General features: G+C 42.4%; 1 protein-coding gene across 1 annotated transcript; it reads left to right on the top strand.

Annotated features, from left to right (window-relative positions):
• Positions 1-366: 366 nt before the first annotated feature.
• Positions 367-17,547, top strand: skic8 (SKI8 subunit of superkiller complex). The gene is made up of 11 exons (XM_073024887.1): positions 367-493; positions 728-777; positions 1,244-1,271; positions 4,514-4,619; positions 6,888-7,060; positions 7,843-7,991; positions 12,424-12,517; positions 15,267-15,360; positions 15,472-15,564; positions 16,748-16,826; positions 16,921-17,547. The coding sequence occupies exons 2-11, from the start codon at positions 766-768 to the stop codon at positions 17,008-17,010; spliced, it is 918 nt and encodes a 305-aa protein (XP_072880988.1). The 5' UTR covers positions 367-493; positions 728-765; the 3' UTR covers positions 17,011-17,547.
• Positions 17,548-24,174: the final 6,627 nt, after the last annotated feature.

Raw genomic sequence — 24,174 nt, 5'->3', positions numbered from 1 at the left:
TTCAGGAAATAATTATTGAGTAGATCTGGGGTGGCCTAGGTTAAAAGATATTCCGGAACTTGAAGCAGGGATGTCATGAAGGGCCCTGGCGAACTTCTTAATTAAAACAGGATCTGATCCCCGCCATGGCTCCTGTCATGCTCCATTACATTAGGTGGCGGTAATATACTGTACTTTACTGATAGCACGAAAGGAGACAGTTTGTAAATTGTGCCCGCTGAGCCATGGTAACGGGAGGCCGCAGCCTCCTGGTCCGGGACAAGGGGCGTAGCCGACCGGCCGACCCGTCGATGCGGCTCCCCCGCCGAGTGCCGCCTACAGAAAGCGCGCGTAGAGCGCCACGTGACGGCTGCTCGGCGCGCGGTACACGCATGTACCTCATTGGAATGGACGTCGTCACTTCCGGGAGGGTTGTCATGGTGCCGAAGGCCTACTGAAGGAGCGCTGAGCCTCAGTCGATGTGTCCTGCACTCCAGCCGTAGCATCAGAGAAGGTTAGTTGGGGATTTTGGTGCTGGTGGCGGCGGCGAGGAACTGGTAAACCCTCTGCCTCTCAGCCTGCCTGGCCTCGCGGGGGAACACCGGGAGCCGCGCATCTTCAGCCTGGGCCCAGCGGGTGCTCTCCACTCCCTGTCCCCCGAAGCTTGGCTTAGGTTGCTTTGCGTCGAATCGCCCAAAGAGCCAGTTAAGCTGCCTTTTAAATGCACACTGTGTTGCTCTCATTCCAGAGTAAATCGTCGGTTGTTGTCGGTCAGAAGCTGGAACGATGAGCACGCAGGTAACTCTACTGCGTCTTTAAATTCAGATTAGTTTTTTTGTCATACACCCAGAGGGTGCAGTGAGAGTCATTCTCGCACGAAACTCACAGAAATCAACTGTATGCAACAATAAAACTTAACAAGAATAAGTGCAAAACCGCAGACTGCGCAAAGACTGTAGTGCAAGCAGAGATGTTAAGTGGCAATAAAGGAATTAATTAGAGACATAGAATTAAGAGTCCAAGGATGTGGCAGCGTCATTAATAAGGGGAATGGGAAAGGCATACTTGGTTCAAAACAAAAACCTGATAGCAGTGGGGAAGAAGCCTTTTGAATCCGGGCAAGTTCCTGTATCTTCTCCCAAAAATAGAACAGGTGATGGCTAGGGTGACAGGATTGCCTGACAATCTTTGTAAAGGAAGCAAAGTATTTTGATTCACTGTCATAAAATGGTTTGTGTGCTCACATCCTTCTTTCTGTTTACAGTACAGCATCCTATTCAAACAAGAACATGGTGAGTGAATTTACACAGAGGGGAAAAAGTAATGGAGTTTATTTTGTGAAAGCTTGTTTAATGTTTTGACTGTATCATGCTAACCAGATCTATCTGTTTATTAAAGGAGAGTTGTATTTTGTATGTTTAGTTTTTTTGAAGGTGTATTCAAAATGATAGATGAGGTAGAGCAGTGGATGTTGCTCATTTGGCAAAGTCCCACTTGGAAGGCAAATCTAGAAGGTTAGGATCCATGGAATCCAGGGAGAGCTAGCTATGTGGATTCACAATTGATTTGGAGGTCGGAAGCAGTGGTTGAAGGTTTCCCAAAATGGAGGCCAGTGATTAGTGGTTCACTGTTGGGACCTTTGTTTATATAAATAATTTGGATGCCAATGTACAAGGCTCCAAAGTTTGAAGTGAATTTATTTTCAAATCACATGCCTGTCACCATATACAGTCTTGAGATTTGTTTTCTTGAGGGCATTCTCAGTAAATCCAGGATCCATCTTCGGTACATCTGCAATCCAAGCACCCAAGGGCCCACCCAGCTGAGACTCAAGAAGAGATGATCAAGGACATGGAGACAGTCAGACTCGCCCAAGGGGGTGTTTCAAAAATGATTGCCAGTGGTCAATGTCCAAAATAAATTTATTATCAAAGTAATGTGTTACCATATACAATCCTGACATTCATCACAGTAAACACAAGAAACGATATAATCAATGAAAGACTGCACCCAGCAGGGTGGGCAACAACCAATGTGCAAAAGACAAAAAAAAGCGATAAGTATCAAGAACATGAGATGAAGAGTTCTTGAAAGTGAGTCCTTAGGTTGTGGGAACAGTTCAGTCATGGAAGCTAGATCAGCAAGTTTGTGGAAGACTCAAAATTAGGTGTAAATAATGAAGAAGGTTATAATACGTTATGGGGATATTGATTAGAGAAGTGGGCCAAGGAGTGGCAAATAGATTTCAATAAGGATAAGTATGATGTGAAAGTCACACCAGTGTAGGGCTATGTATAATAGGGCACTAGGGAGTATAATGTAAGGGACTGTGAGGTACAGGTGCGTAGCTCAATGAAAGTGACGTCAAGGGAAGACGGTGGTGTAAAAGGATTTAATGTTCTGGCCTTCAGTCAGGGCGTTGATTATAGCAGTTGGGGTATTAAGTTGCAGTTGTATTTGGTGAGGCCACACTTGGAGTGGTACTGTGTACAATTTTGGTCACCCTGTTATAGGAATGATGTGGTTAAACTGGAAAGAGTGCAGGGAAAATTTATGAGGATGTTGCAAGGACTAGAAGGCTTGAGTTACCAGGAGAGGTTGGCCAGGCTTTATTCCTTGGAACATAGGATAATGAGGGGTGAACTTACAGGAGTGTTTAAAATTATGAGGGGCATAGATAAGGTTGATGGGAACAGTAGTCTCCCCTAGGGTAGGGAGCCCAAAGCTAGGGGTGCAGGTTAGGGTGCAAGGGTGCTCAAAAGGAGGTTGAGGGGCAACTTTTATGCAAGTTTATCGAACAAGCTGTTAGAGGAAGTTGCTGAAGCAGGTACAATTGTATCAATTATAGAAGCTCATAGATGGGTACATGAAGGATGAGGCTTAGAGGGGTGTGGGCCAAATCTGGAAATTGGGGCCAGCTGAGTGGGCACCGTGGTCCATATGGTCTTGCTGAGTCCAAGGGCCTGTATCTGTGCAGTATTGCTCTAAGACTCTGTGGTTAAGAAGGTCTACGGTGCATTGGCCTTCATCAATCATGGGATTGAGCTTAAGAGCTGAGAGGTAATGTTGCAGCTATCTAGGACCCTGGTCAAACCCCACTTGGAGTACTGTGCTCAGTTCTGGTCGCCTCACTACAGGAAGGATGTGGAAACCATAGAAAGGGTGTAGAGGAGATTTACAAGGAATAGGTTGAGTGAACTTGACCTTTTTTCCTTGGAGTGACAGAGGATGAGAGGTGACCTGATAGAGGTGTACAAAATGATGAGAGGCATTGATCGTGTGGATAGTCAGAGGCTTTTTCCCAGGTCTGAAATGGCTAGCACGAGAGGGCACAGTAGGTACAGACGAGATGTCAGGGTGAGTTTTTTTACACAGAGAGTGGTGAGTGCGTGGAATAGGCTGCTGGCGATGGTGGTAGAGGCGGATATGATAGGGTCTTTTAAGAGACTCCTCGATAGGTACATGGACCTTAGAAAAATAGAGGACTATGGGTAACCCTAGGTAATTTCTAAGGTAAGGACATGATCGGCACAGCTTTGTGGGCCGAAGGGCCTGTATTGTGCTGTGGGTTTTCTGTGTTTCTAAAACTGTTAAAGTTCAAACTTTCCTCTAAATGAAAGCATAAATTGAAAGGGTGAAATGTGTATGACATCTCTCCTATGGAAGGCACTTTATAGCCAGTGAAGTATAGTTATCGTATGGGTAACAAAGAATCAAGCTTCCAGAAATAGCTATGTGGTGTTGACCATATAATCAATCTTTGAAGCTAACTGATAGATAAATAACACCTAGGTCTTGATCTTTGTGATGTCATTGAAACTTTTGAATGCTGGCTGTATACAAAATACTAACATTGCTGCCTCTGAAGCACAGCTGCTGCGAATTTTGTTCTGGTGCATTTGCATCTGGTATTACTTTCATTCTCTTACGCTCCACCTAATTATTTTATCCTTCACCTAATTTCTCCTTACATTGCCTAACTTCATGTTGCGCCATTTCAGACTTCCACTGAAAAATATTTCGGGATTTGACTGATAATGAACAATCAGGAAAAAAAGTACTTTCTAATCTGCCACTGAATGTCTGAACTGTCCTGTTGAGTGTCCATAACACAGAAACTCTTAACTGATCTCATGGGTCAAGTGGAAGGAGCTTGTGTCTTTGGGACAGCAAGTTGAGTAACCTTCTACTCATTCCGCCCTGAATTGTGATCTGTGAAAAGGTTACAACTACTTGAGTTTGGTTATATAAATTACTTTTGATCTAAATTTCTTTTTGAAGTTTTTCATAACTTCACTAAAAGTTGACTGATACATTTGTTAGTTTCTTGCATGTCAATAATCAGAGGAAAGATCACCCATTTCAAACATAATTTACAGGAATAGGGGAATTTTATTTTAGTATTAGCGACTGTCTTCTGCTTTTAATTGAATTGAGTCTGCCTGCTCTTTGGTATTTATATTATCTGTTCTGTTGCTTGATAAAGATTTTACTTGTTAACATTAAACGAATAATCTTTGGCTATTTCTTGCAGCTCATGATGACTCCATCTGGTCTGTAGCTTGGGGAAAGAGTGAGAAAGATGGCTCAGAGACTATAGTGACTGGCTCATTAGATGACTTGGTTAAAGTCTGGAAATGGTAAGCTTGCTTTTGACATGGAATTGAGAACTGTTTTAGAAAGAGAAAAGCCAGATGCTGGAGATAATAAAGTCATGCAGTTTCTGTAGACAGAAACTGTTGATGTGTCAAGTCAGTGAACTCTCATCAGAACCTTCTTTAGGAGTGGATGGCTGTGGTCCGTCCCACTGTTTTGAGAGACGGTCACAGCATTTGGGCTACACGTTGAGTTCTGGAACTTGGGCTAAGCCTGGATGGGTCCTTAGAGTCATACAGCACCCTTCAGCATGGACACGGGGCTGGTGGGGGCTGTTTCTGTGCTCTATGACTCTATAACTAAACTAGAAATTAGTTGATTTGCTTATTTCATGCTAAGACAAAAGAGACTGTAGATAGTGGAACCTGGAACAAAAAAAAACAATACTGTAAGAACCTACATGTGCAAAAGCTGGATGAACTCAGCAGGTCGGGCAGCATCCGTTGAAATGAGCAGTCAACATTTCGGGCCAAGACCCTTCGTCAGGGCTGAAGAAGGAGGGGGGTGGGGGAAGGTGCAGGTGAAAAAACCAATCAGAGGAAAGATCTAGGGGTGGGGGAGGGGATAGGCCGGAGAAGTAAAGAAGGAATGTAAGGGGAAAGCACTATGGGTAGTAGAAGAAGGTAGAATAATGAGAGAGGTGATAGGCAGCTAGAAGAGGAGGCAGAGTGAAAGTGTGATGGGGGAAGAGAAAGGGAGGAAATTACCGGAAGTTAGAGAATTCAATGTTTGTACCAAGGGGCTGGAGACTACCCAGATGGTATATGAGGTGTTGCTCCTCCAACCTGAGTTTGGCCTCATCATGGCAGTAGAGGAGGACATGTATGGACATATCTGAATGGGAATGTGAAGGAGAGTTGAAGTGGGTGGCAACATGCATCTGCAGTGTACATTGTGTTTACTGTAAGAACCTGGTGGGTCATGCAGTATGTGAAGGCAGAAGGCATCTCTAAGCGAGGAAGCATTTATTTCCACCACTTTTAATCTGGACTGCTGTATCTGGTGCTTGCAATGTGACCTCCTCTACTTTGGAGAAATCAAGCATATGCTAGGTGGCAGTTTTGCAGAGCACCTGCATTCTGTCTGCAATGGTCATCTCAAGCTTCCGGTTGCATGTCATTTTAACTCTTCATTCCCACTCTGACCTGTCTATACTAAGCTTTCTCCATTGCCATGAAAAGCAACTTGAAAGAACAATAGTTCATGTTCTCCTTGGCTAGCTTTCAACACATCTTTTCCAATTTTAGGTAATCCACACTCCCAGCGTTCCCACACATACTAGGTTCTTATTTCCTTGGTTCCCTCTTCCCCTTGGGCTCTTCTCCAGGGCATTGCTTATTTGGCAATGTAGCAACTGCAAAACACTCTAGGGTTGAAGAAAAAGTTGAGGACTTGAGCTGAATGATACTCTGCATGTGGAATCTTTTAGAACAAAGTTGTCAAGAGCCAGTGGTAGATAAGAAAGGAGAGGCCAAAGAGACTATTGGCAGGCATATGGTGAGAAAAGGAGGAGAAACTATTGTAGGCGAGTTGTTATTAGTGGGTTTATAAGTCAGTAATCAGGCTGATGAGCTATTGGGGAGGATGGACAACTGTAAATGAAGGTTATAGGCAACAAATGATGAAGACTCAGAAAAGAAGGCACTTGAAACTTCAGTAAGAGCTGTGGTTTGAGCATGTCATGTTGATGTGAAATTCCTTATTGAGCACTGATTTGTAAGGAACAGCTTCTTCAGTAAGGAGTGAGTGTTTGGTAGTGTAAAAATAATGAGGATGGTAATGGACCACAGGCAGAGATGGGCTGGTAGAATAGTCTGATGAAGAGATGTAAATTGCATAGCAGCAGAATGACCTGAAAGTACAGGGGCGTATATCCTCAGAAAGTGGCAGGTTGTGGTGGTGATGCATATGGGATCATAAATAGTCAGAGGCCAGGTACTTGAAGGTAACATTGAAAACCTTTGTAAGATGATTAGCTGCGGTTGAAATGATTTGTTTGATTCAGATTTTCACATTTTAGGGAAGATGCAGAACTTTTGGCTATGGGGGAATTCAGTTCCACATTTGGATCAGAAAAGCTGGGGGTGCCACGTTTATGATCTTAAAGGAACACGCTCTTTGTTCACTGGTGCATCAGCATTAGAATAATACACAGCAGGATGTACACTGTTTTGCTCCTGTATCTTTGGGCAGGTGTTACACAGGATATTTGCAATTCTGAACTGCTTTCTCATATTTTCTGCCTTCTTCAGGCAGGATGAGAAGTTGGAACTACAGTGGACTCTGGAGGGACACCAGCTAGGAGTTGTATCGGTTGATATCAATCACACAGGTGCCACTGCAGCCTCCAGTTCTCTGGATGCACATATTCGCCTCTGGGATTTAGAGTCGGGCAAACAGATCAAGTCGTTGGATGCTGGACCAGGTAACGTGTTGTTTCAAATTTCTGTTGCTTACACTAGCTGCTTTAAAGCTACTTAATGGATATCAGTTTAATTCTAGTGAAATCTAGCAAAATAATGTACAAAAATCCAGTGACTTGTATTATTGTCAATACACTTCTGGAAGGTTATGTATTTATTCAGCTTGTTGGGTTATCCTTTGTAGGAGTATCAGACTACACTGCAAAGTGCTACTAATTATAAGTGAAGGGGAAATTAGAATTTGAGCAAATTAGCTATGAAGCTTTCTTCTGTGAAAATGGTAATTGGATTATAATTGAGTTACACTTGGGGTCCACAATATAAGAACCTCCCAACAAAACATTGTTTAAAATTTCAGGTAAGCCTTCATTAATTATCAAAATTATCTTCAGACTTGGGTTCTTGTGCAGTCAGTTAATGAAGGGCTGGGCTAAAAGCCAGTGTCTGTTACAAACCTTTCAGTGGATCTTGGGGGAAAAAAGACTAGATAATTTTAACACTAGGGAGTTCAGATGTCTGGGGAGGGGACTTGGTGGATGGTGGGTCCACAGTTACATTAACTATTTTGCCTTAAGTGGCCTATTTTGCAACTTTTTACAATGGGTTTCCTGTTGTCTCATTTCATTCCCTGGGGATTTCGTTTCTTGCCCTATAGTTTTTGTACAAAGAGGCACTGCCAAATCAGGTGTTGATATTGCAAACTTTTTCCACAAATAGTGATCCTTCAGTGATCTTTTTTCCATAATATTTTACATTAAACAACTAACACTAATTTGTTTTTCAGTTGATGCTTGGTCTGTGGCCTTTTCTCCAGATGGCAAGTTTTTGGCCACAGGGAGTCACTTGGGAAAAGTAAATATATTTGGAGTTGAAAGTGGAAAGAAAGAATCTTCATTAGACACAAGAGGGAAATTCATTCTCAGCATTGCATACGTAAGACAAATCAGTATAATGTTATTTTCATTTGACATATTGACTGGGTCTGAGGATGATCTGAAGCTTGGTTCTGAAGAAGTTGTTAACTTTAATGTGCTATCAGTTTGATTCAGCTGCTTGCTTTGCCGCTGTGGGTTGTAAACCCCAGTGATCGGTGATTAGCCATTAGTATTAAAAGCAAGCCTTATGTTTCTTCATTCCTGTAACCCTGCATGATTTCTGTGCACCAGTTCTGGCTTTTTGAGCTTCTCTCAATTTTCACTGCCCTACCATATATTCCTTAATTTTCATTACTCTGCTGAATGTTGGTTGTTCCTTCTATTTCCAAAGCTGAAGCTCTGAAATGCACTCCTGAAGCACACTTTTTTCTTAAAACCGTGCCCAAGTATTGATCATACCACTAACTCATGTTGCCTTGCTTTGAAACTTGTTGCTTTGAAAATCCTGTCTTTGTTCAATAACATTGGATACCTTGACTTCAATCACGCAGGTGTTAAGAAATTTTCTGCAGTTTCCAGGGCTGACAGAATATAAGAAACAAAAGCATGAGTAGACATTTCAGCCCTTTATAAAATCAGGGTGGATCTGAGCCACTTTCCTTGATTCCCTTAATACCTAATAAATTGTTGGTCTCTTTTTTGAGTTGTCTCAGTGGCCACTTTATTATGTATACCTCCTTGTTAACACAAAATCACCCAATCATGTGGCAGCAACTCAGTGCATAGAAGCATGCAGACATGGCCAAGAGGTTCATTTGTTGTTCAAACCAAAGATCAGAATGGGGAAGAAATGTCAACCAAGTGACTTTGATTGACTAAGGAACGATTCAGGTGGAGTGGTTTTAATATCTCAAGCTGTTCAGCTCCTGGGATTTTCACGCACATTGGACTCTAGAGTCTAGAATGGTGCGGAAAAACGTAAAACATCCAAGGAGCGGCAGTTCAGTGGGTGAAAACACCATGTTAGTGAGTGAGGTCAGAAGAGAATGGCTAGCTTCAAGCTGTTAGGAAAAATGGCAGTAACTCCAAAAAACCATGTGTTACAACACTGGTGTGCAGAAGAGCATTTCTGAATCTTGAAGTGGATGGGCCACAGCAGCTGACAACTGCAAACATACAGAAATTATGTATCTTCTGTACCTAATAAGATACGCATATATGAATGGAACTGCTGTCTTTTAGAATCAGTGATTGAACATTGAGTAAAGATAATAGTAGCAAATACCATCTGTCTCTGTATTATTCCAACCAAAGCTTTGTGTGTGCTTTAGTCATTATCTGCTAACCAATCAGTTGGACATTTGTTAGTTGTCCTAGTGGGGGTGAGGGTTTACACAGAAAAGGCTGAAAATACTAAGTCAGGCAGCATTTGTGGCATGAGAAATGGAACTAGATTTCAGACTGGCCTTTCATTAGAATGGGGGCAGGGAGAAATAGAAATGGGGTTACTTTTTAGGTTTCAGTGAAGGGAAGGGAAGTACAAAAGGAATGCCAGTTAAAGGGTGGAGCCCAAGAGAGACTTAATAAGAAAATCAGCTGAGAGTAAAAAGGTTTGTTACTAGCAATAGTTCATCAGGAGGTGTAGAACTTTAGTATTCAAATTGAATTTCATATCACCATTCAATGGAAATCTGAAATGGGAGATTGCTTTTCAGCTTCTGTTTTCTCTGTTGTCTGATTCCTTGGGAAGTGATCTTTTTCTAGAACTGGATCATTTTGATGTAATTGGTCTAGTAAACACATTATTTGTTCAGGATATCATCACTTCACAGAGAATTTTAATCCTTTTTTCAATTAATTAATGCATGTATGTCACAAAGTTTATTCATTGATAAAGATATACAAATACACATTAAGCCATTCTCTACTTCTGATTCCAGGGCCATCTCCTGAGGAATTTGAGTAGCTAGTTGTAGCTTTGAATGTTTCCAGGTTTTAGGTTTCAGTCTATTCCTCACCATTTTTTTCATTTTTTAAAAATATAGTATGTGTGTTGGGGTTTGTAAGTGATCTTTATTTTTTTTCTTTTGCATGGTGCAATTTTAAAAAAAATTAAAAATTATTTTTTTAAAAAAACTCAATACTTCAAGGTTTAGATGTACAGTAAATTGCATTAATATGGCTTGGTGATAATAAGCAAAGTGGTAGCTACATAGTTCATACATTTCAGTAATTTAATATTTACATTATGAAAGATTGCTCTACTCTGAGTTTGTTATCTGATGGGGATGAATAGAATCAACTAATTGGAACTTTTCACTGATTATCAGTAAATTATAAATTGTGGATTGATTAACAGGCAAACAAATGGAAATGGTTCATCTTTGGTTGGGGAACATGTAACTCGTTCTGAAGCCGTCTGTTCACATTCTATCTCAATGATTTGGATGATGGGGCCAACCAGGGTGGCAGTGAGATTTGTCAGGAGGACCCTTTGAAGCTTCGAGCATAAGAATGAGAGGTGATCATGTACAATCATATATAATTGCCAAAGCAGTAAGGTAGATGTTTCCTTTGGCTGGTATATCTGAAAATAGGAATTTGTCCATTTGAACTGAGATGAAAGGATCTTTCTCAAGAAAGAAATCATGAGGCCTTAAAGGGGGCATGAGGTTGCCTTAGCAGAGAAGGTGAAGGAAAATCCCAAAGGATTCTACGGATAATTTAAGACCAAAAAGATTGCAGGAGACAAAATAAGGTCCTGGAAAATCAGAATAGTAATTATACATGGAGCCAAAAGAGATGGGGGATATCTTAAGTGGAGTTTTTTTGTATCTTTATTTACTTAGGAGATGCACACAGTATAGAAGTGAGGCAAAGCAGGAACGAGGTCATGGACTCTATGCAGATTACAGAGGCGGAGGTTCTTACTGTCTTGAGGACCCTGTGGAAGGCAAGTGCAGAAAATGCAGGGGCCTTAGCAGAGATATTTAAATCATCATTGGCGACAGGTGAGGTGCCAGAGGATTAGAGAATAGCTGTTCTGCTGTTTAAGAAAGGCTCTAAAAATAAACCACAAAAATACAGGCAAATGAGCCAGACATCATCAGTGGGAAAGTTATTGGAAGGTATTCTAAGGGACTGGATACATAAGTACTAGGATAGACATCAATATACTGATTAGGGATAGTGTGGTTTTGTGTGTGGTGGGTTGTGTATAACCAATCTTATAGTTTTTCGAGGAAGTTGCTAGGAAAGTTGATGAAGGCAAAGCAATGCATGTTGTCTACATGGGCTTTAGCAAGGAATTTGAGAAGGTCTCTCATGGGAGGTAGGTCAAGGAAGTTCAGTCACGTGGCAATCAAGATGAAGTAGTAAATTGGATTACGCATTGGCTTTGTAGGGGAAGCCAGAGAGTGGTAGTAGATGGTTACCTCTCTGACTGGAGGCCTGTGACTAGTGGAGTGTTGCATGGATTGATGCTCAGCCCCTTGTTGTTTGTCTTCTACATCAGTGATCTGGACAATAATGTGCTTAACTAAGTCAGCAAATTTGCATATCTCACCAAGATTGGGGGTGTAGTGGACAGCGAGGAAGGCAATCATGGCTTGCAGAGGGATCTGCACCAGCTGGACAAGTGGGCTAAAAAATGGCAGATGGAATTTAATGCCAACCTGGTTACGTCTTACGCAGTGAACGGTAGAGCACTGAGGAATGCGGTAGAACAAAGGGATCAGGAAATATAGGTCCATAATTCAATGAAAATGGTGTCACAGATTCGTAAAGAAAGCTTTTGGCACATTGGTCATCATGAATCAAAATATAGAGTACAGGAGATGGGATGTGTTGAAGTTGTGTATAAGACTGTGAGGCCTAATTTGGAGAATTGTGGGCAGTTTTGGTCACCTATCTAAAGGAGAGCTGTAAATAAGGTTGAAAGAGTACGGGAAATTTATGAAGATGTTGCTGGGGCTGGAGGACCTGAGTAGTAATGAAAGATTGAATAGATAGGACTTTTATTTCTTGGAATGTAGAAGGTTAAGAGGAAATTTGATAGAACTATATAAAATTATGAGGAGTATAAATAGGGTAAACGTGTGCAGACTTTTTCTACTGAGGTTGGGTGGGACTGAAACAAGGTCGTGGGTTAAGGGTGAGAGTGAAAAGTATAAGGGGAACATGAGGGGAAACTTCACTCGGGGTCGTGAGTGTGGAATGAGCTGTCAGCACAAGTGGTGCATGCGAGCTCAATTTCAACATTTAAGAGAAGATTGGTTAGGTACTTGGTAGGGGTATGGAGGACTATGGTCTGAATACAGGTTGATGGGAGTAGGCAGATTAACTGGTTTGGCATGGACTAGATGGGCCGAAGAGCCCATTTTTGTGCTGTATTTTTCTATTACTCTATGTAAAATGTGGTTGCACTGATGATAAATTAATTTGGGAGCATTAATTCACAACCTAAGGGATGCATCTTCTGTTCCCTGCAGAGTCCTGATGGGAAATACCTTGCCAGTGGTGCTATTGATGGTATCATCAACATGTTCGATGTTGCAACTGGAAAGCTTTTGCACACATTAGAAGGTAAAATATACAAGTGGTGTGGTTGTAATCAGTGGAAAACACCAATCTCTGCAAGGTATAATCATTGTGCCAATGTGTTTTGAAGCTAGACGGGAGTCCTTGTGCTTGTGATTCTCCCCCCATGGTCAATACCTCTGGGGAGAGAGGCTGCTGGTGGTGCAGCTGAATTTTTAAGTAAATTGTGTAGCTGGTTTATGGCAGTGGATTTGCATAGTTTCCCAAGCAAATGATAAATGTCTTTCATAATTCCATTTACCTGCCTACACTCTTAAACTTGCTCTATCCCCAAACTGTTGTGTGTGCGTCTGAGCCACTTTGTTTCTTGGGCAATTATTTGCCATGTCTCTGTCAGGTGCATTGTCATTAAAGATCCCCATCACCCAGGACATGCCCTCTTCTCATTTCTACCATCAGTGAGGGAGATACAGGAGCTGTATGTGAAAGCACACATTAAACAATTCAGGAATAGTTTCTTCTCTGCCATCAGATTCGTGAATAGATATTGAACCCATGAACACTATCTCATTACTTTTTTCCCTTTTTGCACTACCTATTTTGACTTTAATTACTTTGCTGCAAAGTTTGCAGGTGATATGGTGAAAAGTTTAAGGGTAACATGAGGGGGAATTTCTTTACTCAGAGAGTGGTAGCTGTGTGGAATGAGCTTCCAGTAGAAGTTGTAGAGGCAGGTTCGGTATTGTCATTTAAAGCAAAATTGGATAGGTATATGGACAGGAAAGGAATGGAGGGTTATGGGCTGAGTGCGGGTCAGTGGGATTAGGTGAGATTAAGCGTTCAGCACTGACTAGAAGAGCTGAGATGGCCTGTTTCCGTGCTGTAATGGTTATATGATATGAAGATAGGTGGAAGGGCAGGTACTTTCGAGGAAGTAGAGGGGCTACAAAAGGACAGAAAGATTAGGAGAATGGGCAAAGAAATAGTAGGTGGAATATAGTGTCAGGAAGTGCATGGTCATTGCTAAATCTGGAAAGTCCCATACAATTGGAGAATCTGCCAGTAGTAAGGGAGGTTCTGAGTACATTTTAAACAAGTCATAAGACCACATAATTAAACAACTCTGTTCAAAGACAAATAGATGAAATGTCTGATACGTGGCAGACTTATTGTGCAACGTTTTTAGGACAACAGAATTTTCCCTGCCGTTGTGTACGAGTTAAGTTTGCCAGGCTTCTAGGTTATGTTTGCTTCATAAAAGAATAAAGCGTGGTTCAAGAGTTGTTATTTCTGAGGAGACAAGAAACAGATACAAAGTGTAGTCAATATTTCAAGATATTGAGCAATTTTCAAAGAGAAGGCACACCAAGATTCTTGCTTGTGGGGCACCATCAATGAATGGATGCCACTGTGGGGTTTTTCTTTTCGTGAAAAAAGCTGTACCTAACACACGTGGCATTCACTGTATAATTCACAGACAACATCTTGTTGCAAAAAAACCCAAGTGATTGACTGCACAAATAATTATCACAGCAGTAAATCAGATGAAGTCCCATGCTCTCAATTTGTGACTTTGAGAGATTTGTAATGAGAATGATGAACAGTTTGAATGCTTGCTGTTGCGCACAGAATTCAAATGGTTCTCAAAAGTAAATCGCCTGAGATGCTTTGATGTGCTTTTTGAAATTGATAACATTCTTTAGACTAATGCTTCATTCAGTAATGAACTCAAAGAATATTAAGCATGACATTGCTTATTTGTCAGTTATTCACAAAAAATGATAAAAGCAATCTCCAATTGCAAGGAAATGTGAATCTTATCAAAGTAAAATCGGTCATCTCTACATTTCTGTTCCAAGTTAACCCTATTTAAGTGAAACATTGGCCATCGCGGCCTTCTCTAATTTCTGAGCACCTCTAAATTGGAAAAGAAAGGAAGGATACCAGACGATGATCTTCAAGTATACTGTGTCCACCTGGGTGAGCTGCATAAAGACTTGTCAGAGAAATTTCAGGATTTCTCGATCAGAATTCCAGATTGGGTAATAAATCCATTCCTGAACACTTGGAATGAGGAATTAACAGGAAGGGTGGCGGAAGAACTGATCTTGCTACAAAAAGACTGAGCTGAAGCCAAGGTTCAAAAAGTGATATCAAGACTTTTGATTGCAGAAAGAAATATATACTTGCTATCCTGTACTCGGTGGGTGGGGGGGGGGGGGGTGGGGAGAAGTCAATATGTTCTTTATTGTTTTTCCAACATCATATTTAGTGGAAAACACGTGGTTTCAGAGTTCTTTGAAAGCAACAAAACAGACTCAAAGTTAATGTGGGGATCTAAGAATCCTAAGTGACATTCAGTCTGATGTTGAGAAGTTGATATCACTGCACCAAACTCATCCATCTCATTGAAAGGAGAAAAAGCTAATGAATAGTTGGACTACTAATGTACACTCTAAAATTGTTGATGATTATTGCTTTTACTGTAATTAAATAAGTAATTGTATTTGTTACTTTAAATTTGAATATTTTCTACAATTATTTGTCTCTTTGAATTTATAGTTCCTGTTTTACATGGTGTATCATAAATCAAAATTATTTAGAAATTCTATATAATGGGTGGATATGGGATGGGGTGGGGCACTGGGAATGGTCTGGGAGTCTAGGGGGCAGTAACCCAAAAAAGTTTGAGAACCACTGCTCTAGATGGACTGTTTTCAATGTGAAGTATGTATTTTGAAAAGGAACTTGTCAATTACTTTGTTTTTAAATTATGCAACTCTTTGAATTTCAGGTCATGCTAAGCCAATTAGATCTTTGACATTCTCCCCAGACTCTCAGCTTCTAATTACTGCCTCTGATGATGGATACATAAAGATTTATGATGTGTAAGAGGTTTCATTACATTTATTTGATGCTTTTGTTTAAGATTAGATTTCAATGTTCTTTTTCTATTTTGTGGTTGTAACACAAAACCTTTAATCTATGTCTTCCTACAGACAACATGCCAATCTTGCTGGTACACTAAGTGGTCATGGATCCTGGGTGTTGAGTGTTGCATTTTGTCCAGATGACACTCATTTTGTATCAAGGTAATGCAGGACTGAGCACTAGTTTTGAAATGCTGATTTCCACTTTGTTCTTCAATTATGCAGTAGGGTACTGTACAAAAGTTTAATGTTTTTCTGAACTCCCTTTGTTATCTCACCAGACACATGAATCAAGTTAATTTTGGACCAATATTTTTGTTCTCTAATATACAGTTCTATATCTCGTGTCCTGTTGAACTCTAAGCATTAAAGTAAGCTAATACGTCATCTGGAAAAAAGTTCTAGTGAGGGTTTTTAACATCTCTATAGATGCTACCGGTCCTGACATTACCAATTTTATTTCAGATAGACAGCACCTGCACTATTTTTGATTTTCATAATATATTTTCCTGGTTGGTCTCTAATAGTATCACTAAATGTGCACCTCCATCTATAAAAGAGTTGTTCTATTTCTCACTTTGCTTTTCACAACTCAGTAAAGGGAGCAGGGGTAGTGCTAATAGGATGAGAAGGGGGTTGTATCAAAGCTATGACGGTTTTTGTCAGTGCTACTGAAATGATTTGTTTAGAAGCATCTGTAGACAGCATTTTACTTGTGATTTAATATTTTCCATGAATTCAAATCTGTCTTGGATTAAATGTATAATTTTGTCAATTTTGTGTGCACAAATTTAGCATTGTAAAAACAATGACAGAGTTTTGGAGGACTGGAAAATTGCAAATATCACTCCACTCTTCGAGGGAGGGAGGTAGGAAAAAACGGAATTGTAGTCTAGTTAGCCTAATCTCAGTGGTTGGAAGATATTGGGGTTGATTGTTAAGGATGAGGTCTCAGGGTACTTGCAGGCATATTTAAGGTGGAGGTTGATGATTAGTTAGGCTATGAAAGGTTACAGGGAGAATGGTGCTGAGAGGGAAAATGGACCAGCCATGATTAAATGGAGGAGCACTCAATGGGCCAAATGGCCTAATTCTTAATGGTCATTCTGCAGCAGCACAACTATTCAGTTAATTTTAGATTTTCTAAATTCTAATCAAAAGTTTCAGTGGATAGGGGCAGTGCGCTGTTGTATCTGTTTATTCACTTGATAATGTTGATGTTAGATGCCTAGAATCAGATCAGTGGATTTGATACTGACCTAGTATGCCAATGTGCCCTATTTAAGATTGCTGCTTGAGATGAAGTATTATTTGTAACCAGCTTCTGTTTTTTTTCTTCCATCAGTTCTTCTGACAAAAGTGTAAAGGTTTGGGATGCTGGTTCCAGAAGCTGTATACACACATTTTTTGATCACCTTGATCAGGTAACCTTAAAAGTGTTAAGTATGTCTCCTGAGTTAAATAAATTCAGTGCTGTAACTATTGTGGCTGTTGTAAAATATTCTGCATTCTCAATAGGTCTGGGGTGCTAAATACAATGGAAATGGATCGAAGATAGTCTCTGTCGCAGATGATCGTGAGATCCATATTTATGACTGTCCAATTTGAAGTGTCCTTCTGCTCAGAATGTGTGAAACTACAGTAAGATCTTCATCTTCAGCTACAAACTGGGAGTGTATATAAGGCCAATAACATGTCAACAAACTAGTTAAAAATATCATGAAACCAAAGGCCCTATTGTGAAATCTGAATTGAATAAATCATTCCTCATTTGAATTCAGATTATGCTGGAAAGTTTTCTCAAGCATACTTATTGCTTGTGTTTATGCTGTCCATTTGTGTATCATTTTTGTTTTATTTTTGAAGTTGGCAAAATAAATATGGTTTTATATATATATGATTTGAGACTGACAGATGAAATTGTAGATTTTTCATGAGCTCTTTTTATCTCAGCTACCAACCCTCTCATCTTGGGTTGGAATTGACATTGATTACAGAAACTAATCTGGCCTGTGGAAACTACATGATTCTCAGGAAAGGTGAATGTTAAGTAATTCGAGAATGTTTTGTACATAACTGGTAAATCTGGTGACAATAGCCCATGGTGATGGAAATGCAAGTTTATTAAAACACAAATTTAAATCACTTGTATATAATTGATTATTTTCTTTAAACTGGGATGAATTTCAGTGGGGCAAGAATTGTTTCTTGTTATTTCTTGCTATTGGGCTTTTATACTCAAAGAAAAACATTTATCCAGTCTATACAGCTATCCCCATATTTCTTCATATTGAGTATCCTTTTAAAAATGTCAGTATTACTTGTCTGTTTCTAAGTTTTATTTTGATATGTAATTGTAATGACACTTGAACAAAATGACTATGAAGACAAATCTTGTAAGAATCCCAAGAGTGACATAGAACTGAAATTGGCTACAGAATTTTTGCTACCCATTAACTATCATTCAGTTTGGTCCTTTCATCAGTACTAAAAATTAGCATGTAAAGGTGTTGGAAAATAAGTGGACCTAGGTAAGGAGTAATAGGCAGACTGTGGAGGGGAAAGTTGAAATAGTTACAGAAACTGGGAACAATGAAAGGCTGAGGTAATGGATTAATAGGAAAGGTATGTGGAATACAGAAACCAATGGGAAGGTGATGTGCAGTTGGGAGGGAAAGAGGGCTGGGGTGAGTGTAGGAAGAACTATGGACTGAACATCAGGGGAGAAAGAAAAGGTAATGTATTTCTATTCAGATAAGAATCAACCAGAGCCCCAGGTCAGTAAGGGAAGGATTGGACCAGAAGGTAGATGTCAGGGAGAGTATTGAAAGGCGATATTGAAATAACAGGTATGATGGTTAGGATAGTTTAAAGTGTGTATATTTTAATGTTGGGGAGCATTACGGGTAACAGTGATAAACATAGAGCATGGATCAGTACATGGAACTACAATGTTGTAGTCATTACTGAAACTTAGTTGAGAGAGGGGCAGGAATGGGTGATTAATATACCAGGTTTTTGAAGTTTTAGGAAAGATGAGGTAAGGGGGTACTCTTAATCAGGGACAAATGACAGATACACTCGTGAGACATAATGGAGGGGTCAGACAATGAGACCATTTTGATAGAACTAAGGAATAGGAAAGGGCAATCATACTGATGGGATTATACTACAGAGCCCCCCCCCCCCCCCCCCCAGTTGCCACCGGGACAATGAGGAACAGATATGGAATCAATTAAGCAAATATGTAAAAATAACAGTTGTCATGGGGGATTTCAACTTTCCTAATAAACTGGGACCTTCTTAATGGGGCAAAACTTGAGTGTATCCAGGAAGGTTTCTTAAATCAATGTGTGGATGGTCCAAGGGGTGGAAAGGCTGTACTGGACTGGTGTTGAGTAATGAGCCTGGCTGAGTGACTGACCTTTCAGTGGGTGAATAGTGACTAAAAATCTGTAACTTTTACAATAGCTATAGATAAGGATAGGTATGGTCCTGCAGGAGAGTTTTAGATTGGAGGACAAAATATGAGGGCATTAGGCAGGAACTAAGAGTTGATTGGAAACACCTTTTTTTTCTGGCAAATCCACATCAGACATGTGGAGGATGTTTAAAAATCAATTGCACAGAGTACAGGAAAAGTATGTTCCTGTTAGAAGAAAGGATGGTGATGGAAAGATGGGGAAAAACTTGGATGTCCAGAAAAGTGATGAATTTAGTCAAAAAGTAAAAGGAAGTTGCTGTGCTTCAGAAGTTAGAATCAAACAAAACACACGAGGAGTATAAAGCCAGTAAAGAATTAAAGAAGGGAATTAGGAAAGCTAGGATGGGCCATATAAAGTCCTTGGCAAGTAGGACTAAGGTGAATCCCAAGGCATTTTATGCGTGCATCAAGAACAAGAGAATAACTAGGGAGAGGATAAGGAGGGGAACATTTGCTTGGATGCATAGAATGTGAGTGAGTTACTTAATGAGTACTTTGCTTCAGTAGTTACCAAGGGAAATGATATGAGGGGCCAGGAGATCAGTGCTGAGTGTATAAGTCACCAGGCCCTGATGGGATTTACCCCAGGTTATTGAAGGAGCAAGAGATGAGATTGCTGGGCCCTTGACCAGAATCTTCATGTTCTCGCTCAGTACAGGTGAGGTCCTAGAGGACTAGCAGGTAGCTAATGTTGTACCCCTATTTAAGAAGGAAACAAGGAAAATCCTGAGTGAGTCTCACGTCAGTTGTAGGGAAATTGCTGGAGGGATAGGATATATGAGCATTTAGAAACCATGGCCTAATTAGGGAGAGCTAGCATGGCTTTGTGTGTGGCAGGTCGTGCCCTGCCAACTTGATTTGAGTTTTCTTATGTAACGGGGGGTTTCTTCTTTTTCTTTGTTACTGTGTATGTAATCAAAATGGCGTCTTTGTTTTGTTAAAAGTAGGAATGCTGGCGCCTGTGTTAATAGTAGGAATGCTAGCGTCTTTGTTATGATAAGTGCTGGAAGCTTGTTTGGGACTGTAAGCTGATTGTTGGGGGGGGATTTTGGGGAGTCGGCGCGATGGAGTGAGAGAGAGAGGACGGGATGCTGGAAGCTGGGCGACGGTCCCGAGCGGGAGCGGGGTTCCCCGGCCCAAGGTTTTCGGTGAGGAGAGGAGACGGAGACAGAGGAGTGTGGAGCGTCTGGTCGACCACCGTGGGGGTCCCAGGAGGCGGGTTGAGGAAGTCGGAGGGGATCGAATGGTGGCCAGAAGACTTCAGTACTTGAGCTCCAATGGTTGTGCACGAAGTGGTTTGGACTTTGATAAGTTTGGCGCCTTTTCTTTTTTTTCTCTTATTCATATATACTGTATCGTTAGTAATCGCTTAGTTATAGTAATCTTTATAAATTGTACTCATTTAATCGCATAAGGTGTACTGTCTGTTTTTTGGGCGAGGCGGGGACATCACACAGCATCCACACCAGCTGATTACCCAGTTTGGCGGGGCCGAAGGCTGCTCCCCCTAGACTAGAACGAGTTTGAGTGATGCCTGAGGCGACCCAGGGGTTACATTGTGGGGGCTCGTCCGGGATTGATTTCTGTGGAAGCTGTGTGATCGCCCTCTTTAAATTATGTCTGCGGCGAAGAGCTAGTGTGCCTTTGTGGGTGTGCGATTGCCGGTTATCTCTGCATGTGTGTTGGGTGGGGTGGCTGCTGTTGGTAGCCCGAAGGTCGTTGTTCGAGTTCCGACTAGCGCTGACGAAAAGGTGGTGGGGCCAAGGGCTGTCCATGCTGTTAAGAGTGCGAGGAAGGTCTGGTTGGAATGTTTCAGCAGTGGTAGGCTCCGCCTGGCTGTTGGAATAATGTCCAGCCCTAAAGGGGTGGAGACGTGGGCGGAGCAGACCTCTCAGTTGTTGGGTGAGTGGCAGTGCTTGGCTGAGGGAAAGCGACAGGGATTGGTTGAAAGTTTGAGTAGGCGGGCTGGTAGCATTGTTAGAACTGTCGGGCGCAATTATCTCGAAGTGACAGCTGCCAGTTCTGGGAAAGTGTGGGAAAATGCGTGTGGTTCGACTGGAAGTCAAATGCCGCAGCTGGGGGGCTTATCATATCCGTGGCAGGAGATTGGTGGGAAGTTTTTAGGGTATCCCTTTTGGTTAGGAGGGCAGATAAATTGCTTGCGGAGCCAGGGGGATCTGTCAAGGGGATCAGTTGTTCCGTTGATCCGAGAGATGTCGGGAAACTTAGAGGAGGCCCAGTGGGGGAACAGCTTGGGGTCTCTGGGGGAGCACGTTCCCACCAATGTACCAAGGAACTCCCGCAAGGAACAGACCCTATTCCTGAAGGCTTAGAGGGACCACGCACTCAGGTGTTGTTACGGATGGATAGAGGTCAAGTTAAAGCCATCCTGGGCACCGGGGCACCGGTTAAGTTGCTGTACAGTTTGTTTTATAACCGTTTTTGGAAGCCTTTACCCTTGACGACATTGACGGCACTGGAGATTTGGGGTACCAGTGCCGGTGATTATAAAGACGACGGTTGTTGGTCAGTGAAAATGGAGTTCTTAGAGGCAAATGTGGAGGTGACTGAGGTTCGTGAATCGTTAATGCTGATGTGTCCGGACACTGTTGAGACGGGCAGCGTTTCGGTTATGGAGAGAACCAATATCCTGTTGGTGCGCTTGGGGGCCTGCCCGGAGGAGGTGGGTGAGCGCTGTTTGGAGGCATTATCGATGCATCCAGAGTTTTGAGCTGCTTGTGCGGACGTGTGTAGCAGCATTGGGCCGATACCGAATTCAAACAAGAGCCGGTGGTGGTATGGCCTGGAGGAGTATCTGAGGGTGAGACCCTCTTAGTGGACGCTGCGAAATACCACCAGGGAGGGGAGTTGACTGCTGAAGACACCTCGGTGAGGCAGAGGTTGCGGCGACTGGCCCCTACAGCGTGGCAGACGTAGGCAGCGTGTGTGTGGATTATATTGGGCCGTAGAGGCGATGGCCTATCTGAGTGGTGCGAAGAGGTTTAAGGTGCTGGATCTGAGGAGTGGAAGTTGCCAGATCCTGATGAGTGAGGCCGACAAGGAGAAGACGGCGGTTATAAGTTCCCTAGGAGTCTTCCGGTCCGAAAAGATACCACAGGGTTTCTCCGGAGCCCTTGCAACCTTCATGTGGAAGATCATGGGGGTGTGGAGGCGTTTGGAATTTTGACGTGAATATGAAGTGAGGTCGTTGCAGGAGCGGCTGAGAACTACAGAGTTAAAGTGTTTTCTGGACACGTGCCAGGGCTGGCGAAGGTCGCAGCTCGTGAGTGTCTGTCTCTACGGAATCAAGTTTGAAATGAAGACTGAGAGACCGGAGAGACTGATCTGGAACCATTTGAAAGACTTACAAGTTGGAGAGGACGAAGAAAGTTGCTTGACTGAGGGCCACAGCAAACTGAGAGCCTGGAGAAGGGAGCTTGCGGAGGTGAAGAAATTGCGGACAAATCTTGGAAGGGGGAAGCGGTAGCTTGAAGGGAACCTGAAGATGACCACCGACAGTTCAAATGAAGTGCAAAACCTGAAGGTTGATCTGGAAGAAGTCATGAGGAGAAAAAAAGCTGGAGAGAAGTGCAGTGAATACTGAACTGGAGGGTGACCAATCTTTAACTGCTACTTTTCAGGTCGGGGTGGAAGAAGCTGTTGGAGTAACTGCGTCCCAGATTGAGATGGCCGGGATGCGTGAGTCAGAACTGCTGAGCCAGGGGCCAGAGAAGATGATAATCTCAATTGCAGGTGGCTGAAGAGACTGCAGGAACAGTGCAGGCCACGTGTTTCCGTTTGGAGAAGATCAAACAGCAGCTACCGATCAAAGAAATGAGGAAGAATACGGATTCAAAGGCTGATGTGCTGGATGTGTGGTACATGCTGCCTTTTGCTGACTTTCCCTCGATTGAGGAAGAGACCTTTGGCCCTTCTTTCACTGAGTCAGGTGTAGTGGGGAGGGTTAGCTGTGTGCAGTGTGGGGCATGAGTGAGAGGTTGACAGAGGAGTTGGTAGTGGACCCAAGGTATCCCCAGCTGTGTCCTAGCCTAAGGGTTTAGGTGAGCGGGGTATGGAGGTCTCAGAAGGGTTAGGGAACGCCCAGATAGTTGGCCTATATAGCGCCTAAGGAACAGGGCGTGAGGTTTACTGTGTGGGGAGGAGATGTCACTGCTTGTGCTTGGGTTACGGTGTGTTGGCAGGAAAGGTGACGAGTTATCTAATAGTCATGAGGACATGACTTTTATTTGGTGGGGGGAGAGTGTAACGGGGGGTTTCTTTTTCTGTTACTGTGTATGTAATCAAAATGGCATCTTTGTTTTGTTAAAAGTAGGAATGCTGGCGCCTGTGTTAATAGTAGGAATGCTAGCGTCTTTGTTATGATAAGTGCTGGAAGCTTGTTTGGGACTGTAAGCTGATTGTTGGGGGGGATTTTGGGGAGTCGGCGCGATGGAGTGAGAGAGAGAGGACGGGATGCTGGAAGCTGGGCGACGGTCCCGAGCGGGAGCGGGGTTCCCCGGCCCAAGGTTTTCGGTGAGGAGAGGAGACGGAGACAGAGGAGTGTGGAGCGTCTGGTCGACCACCGTGAGGGTCCCAGGAGGCGGGTCGAGGAAGTCGGAGGGGATCGAATGGTGGCCAGAAGACTTCAGTACTTGAGCTCCAATGGTTGTGCACGAAGTGGTTTGGACTTTGATAAGTTTGGCGCCTTTTCTTTTTTTTCTCTTATTCATATATACTGTATCGTTAGTAATCGCTTAGTTATAGTAATCTTTATAAATTGTACTCATTTAATCGCATAAGGTGTACTGTCTGTTTTTTGGGCGAGGCGGGGACATCACACAGCATCCACACCAGCTGATTACCCAGTTTGGCGGGGCCGAAGGCTGCTCCCCTTAGACTAGAACGAGTTTGAGTGATGCCTGAGGCGACCCAGGGGTTACACTTACAAGGTGATCAGAGGAACTGATGAAGGTAGGGTAGTGCGTTTTGCCCATGTGGATTTTAGTAAGGCGTTTGACAAGGTCCCTCGTGAGGTTAATCCAGAAAATTAAGATGCACGAGATCTGTGGTGAATTGGCTGTATCGTTTCAGAACTAGCTTGAAGATAGGGGAGTGGTTGGGTTGGAGGTCTGTAATTAGTGGTGTTCCACAGGGATCTGTGCTGGGACCTCTGCTGTTTGTAATGTATATAATGACCTTGATGAAAATGTAGAATGGTGGGTTAGTAATTTTGCAGATACCAAGGTTAGTGGAGTTATAGACAGTGTAGAAGACTGGTGAAGGGTACA

This window comes from Hemitrygon akajei, chromosome 21, assembly GCF_048418815.1.
Source record: "Hemitrygon akajei chromosome 21, sHemAka1.3, whole genome shotgun sequence".
In the NCBI taxonomy this organism is placed as follows: Eukaryota; Metazoa; Chordata; class Chondrichthyes; order Myliobatiformes; family Dasyatidae; genus Hemitrygon; species Hemitrygon akajei.
Note: the sequence above shows the minus strand (reverse complement) of the source record. Positions and strands in the feature narration are given on the sequence as shown.

What these genes read in the sequence shown, in the direction of transcription:
- skic8 (XM_073024887.1), top strand. An exon ending in GTCGTTGGATGCTGGACCAG is followed by an intron (nt 7,061 to 7,842) that starts GTAACGTGTTGT and finishes TTTGTTTTTCAG; the next exon opens with TTGATGCTTGGTCTGTGGCC. An exon ending in GACACTCATTTTGTATCAAG is followed by an intron (nt 15,565 to 16,747) that starts GTAATGCAGGAC and finishes TTCTTCCATCAG; the next exon opens with TTCTTCTGACAAAAGTGTAA.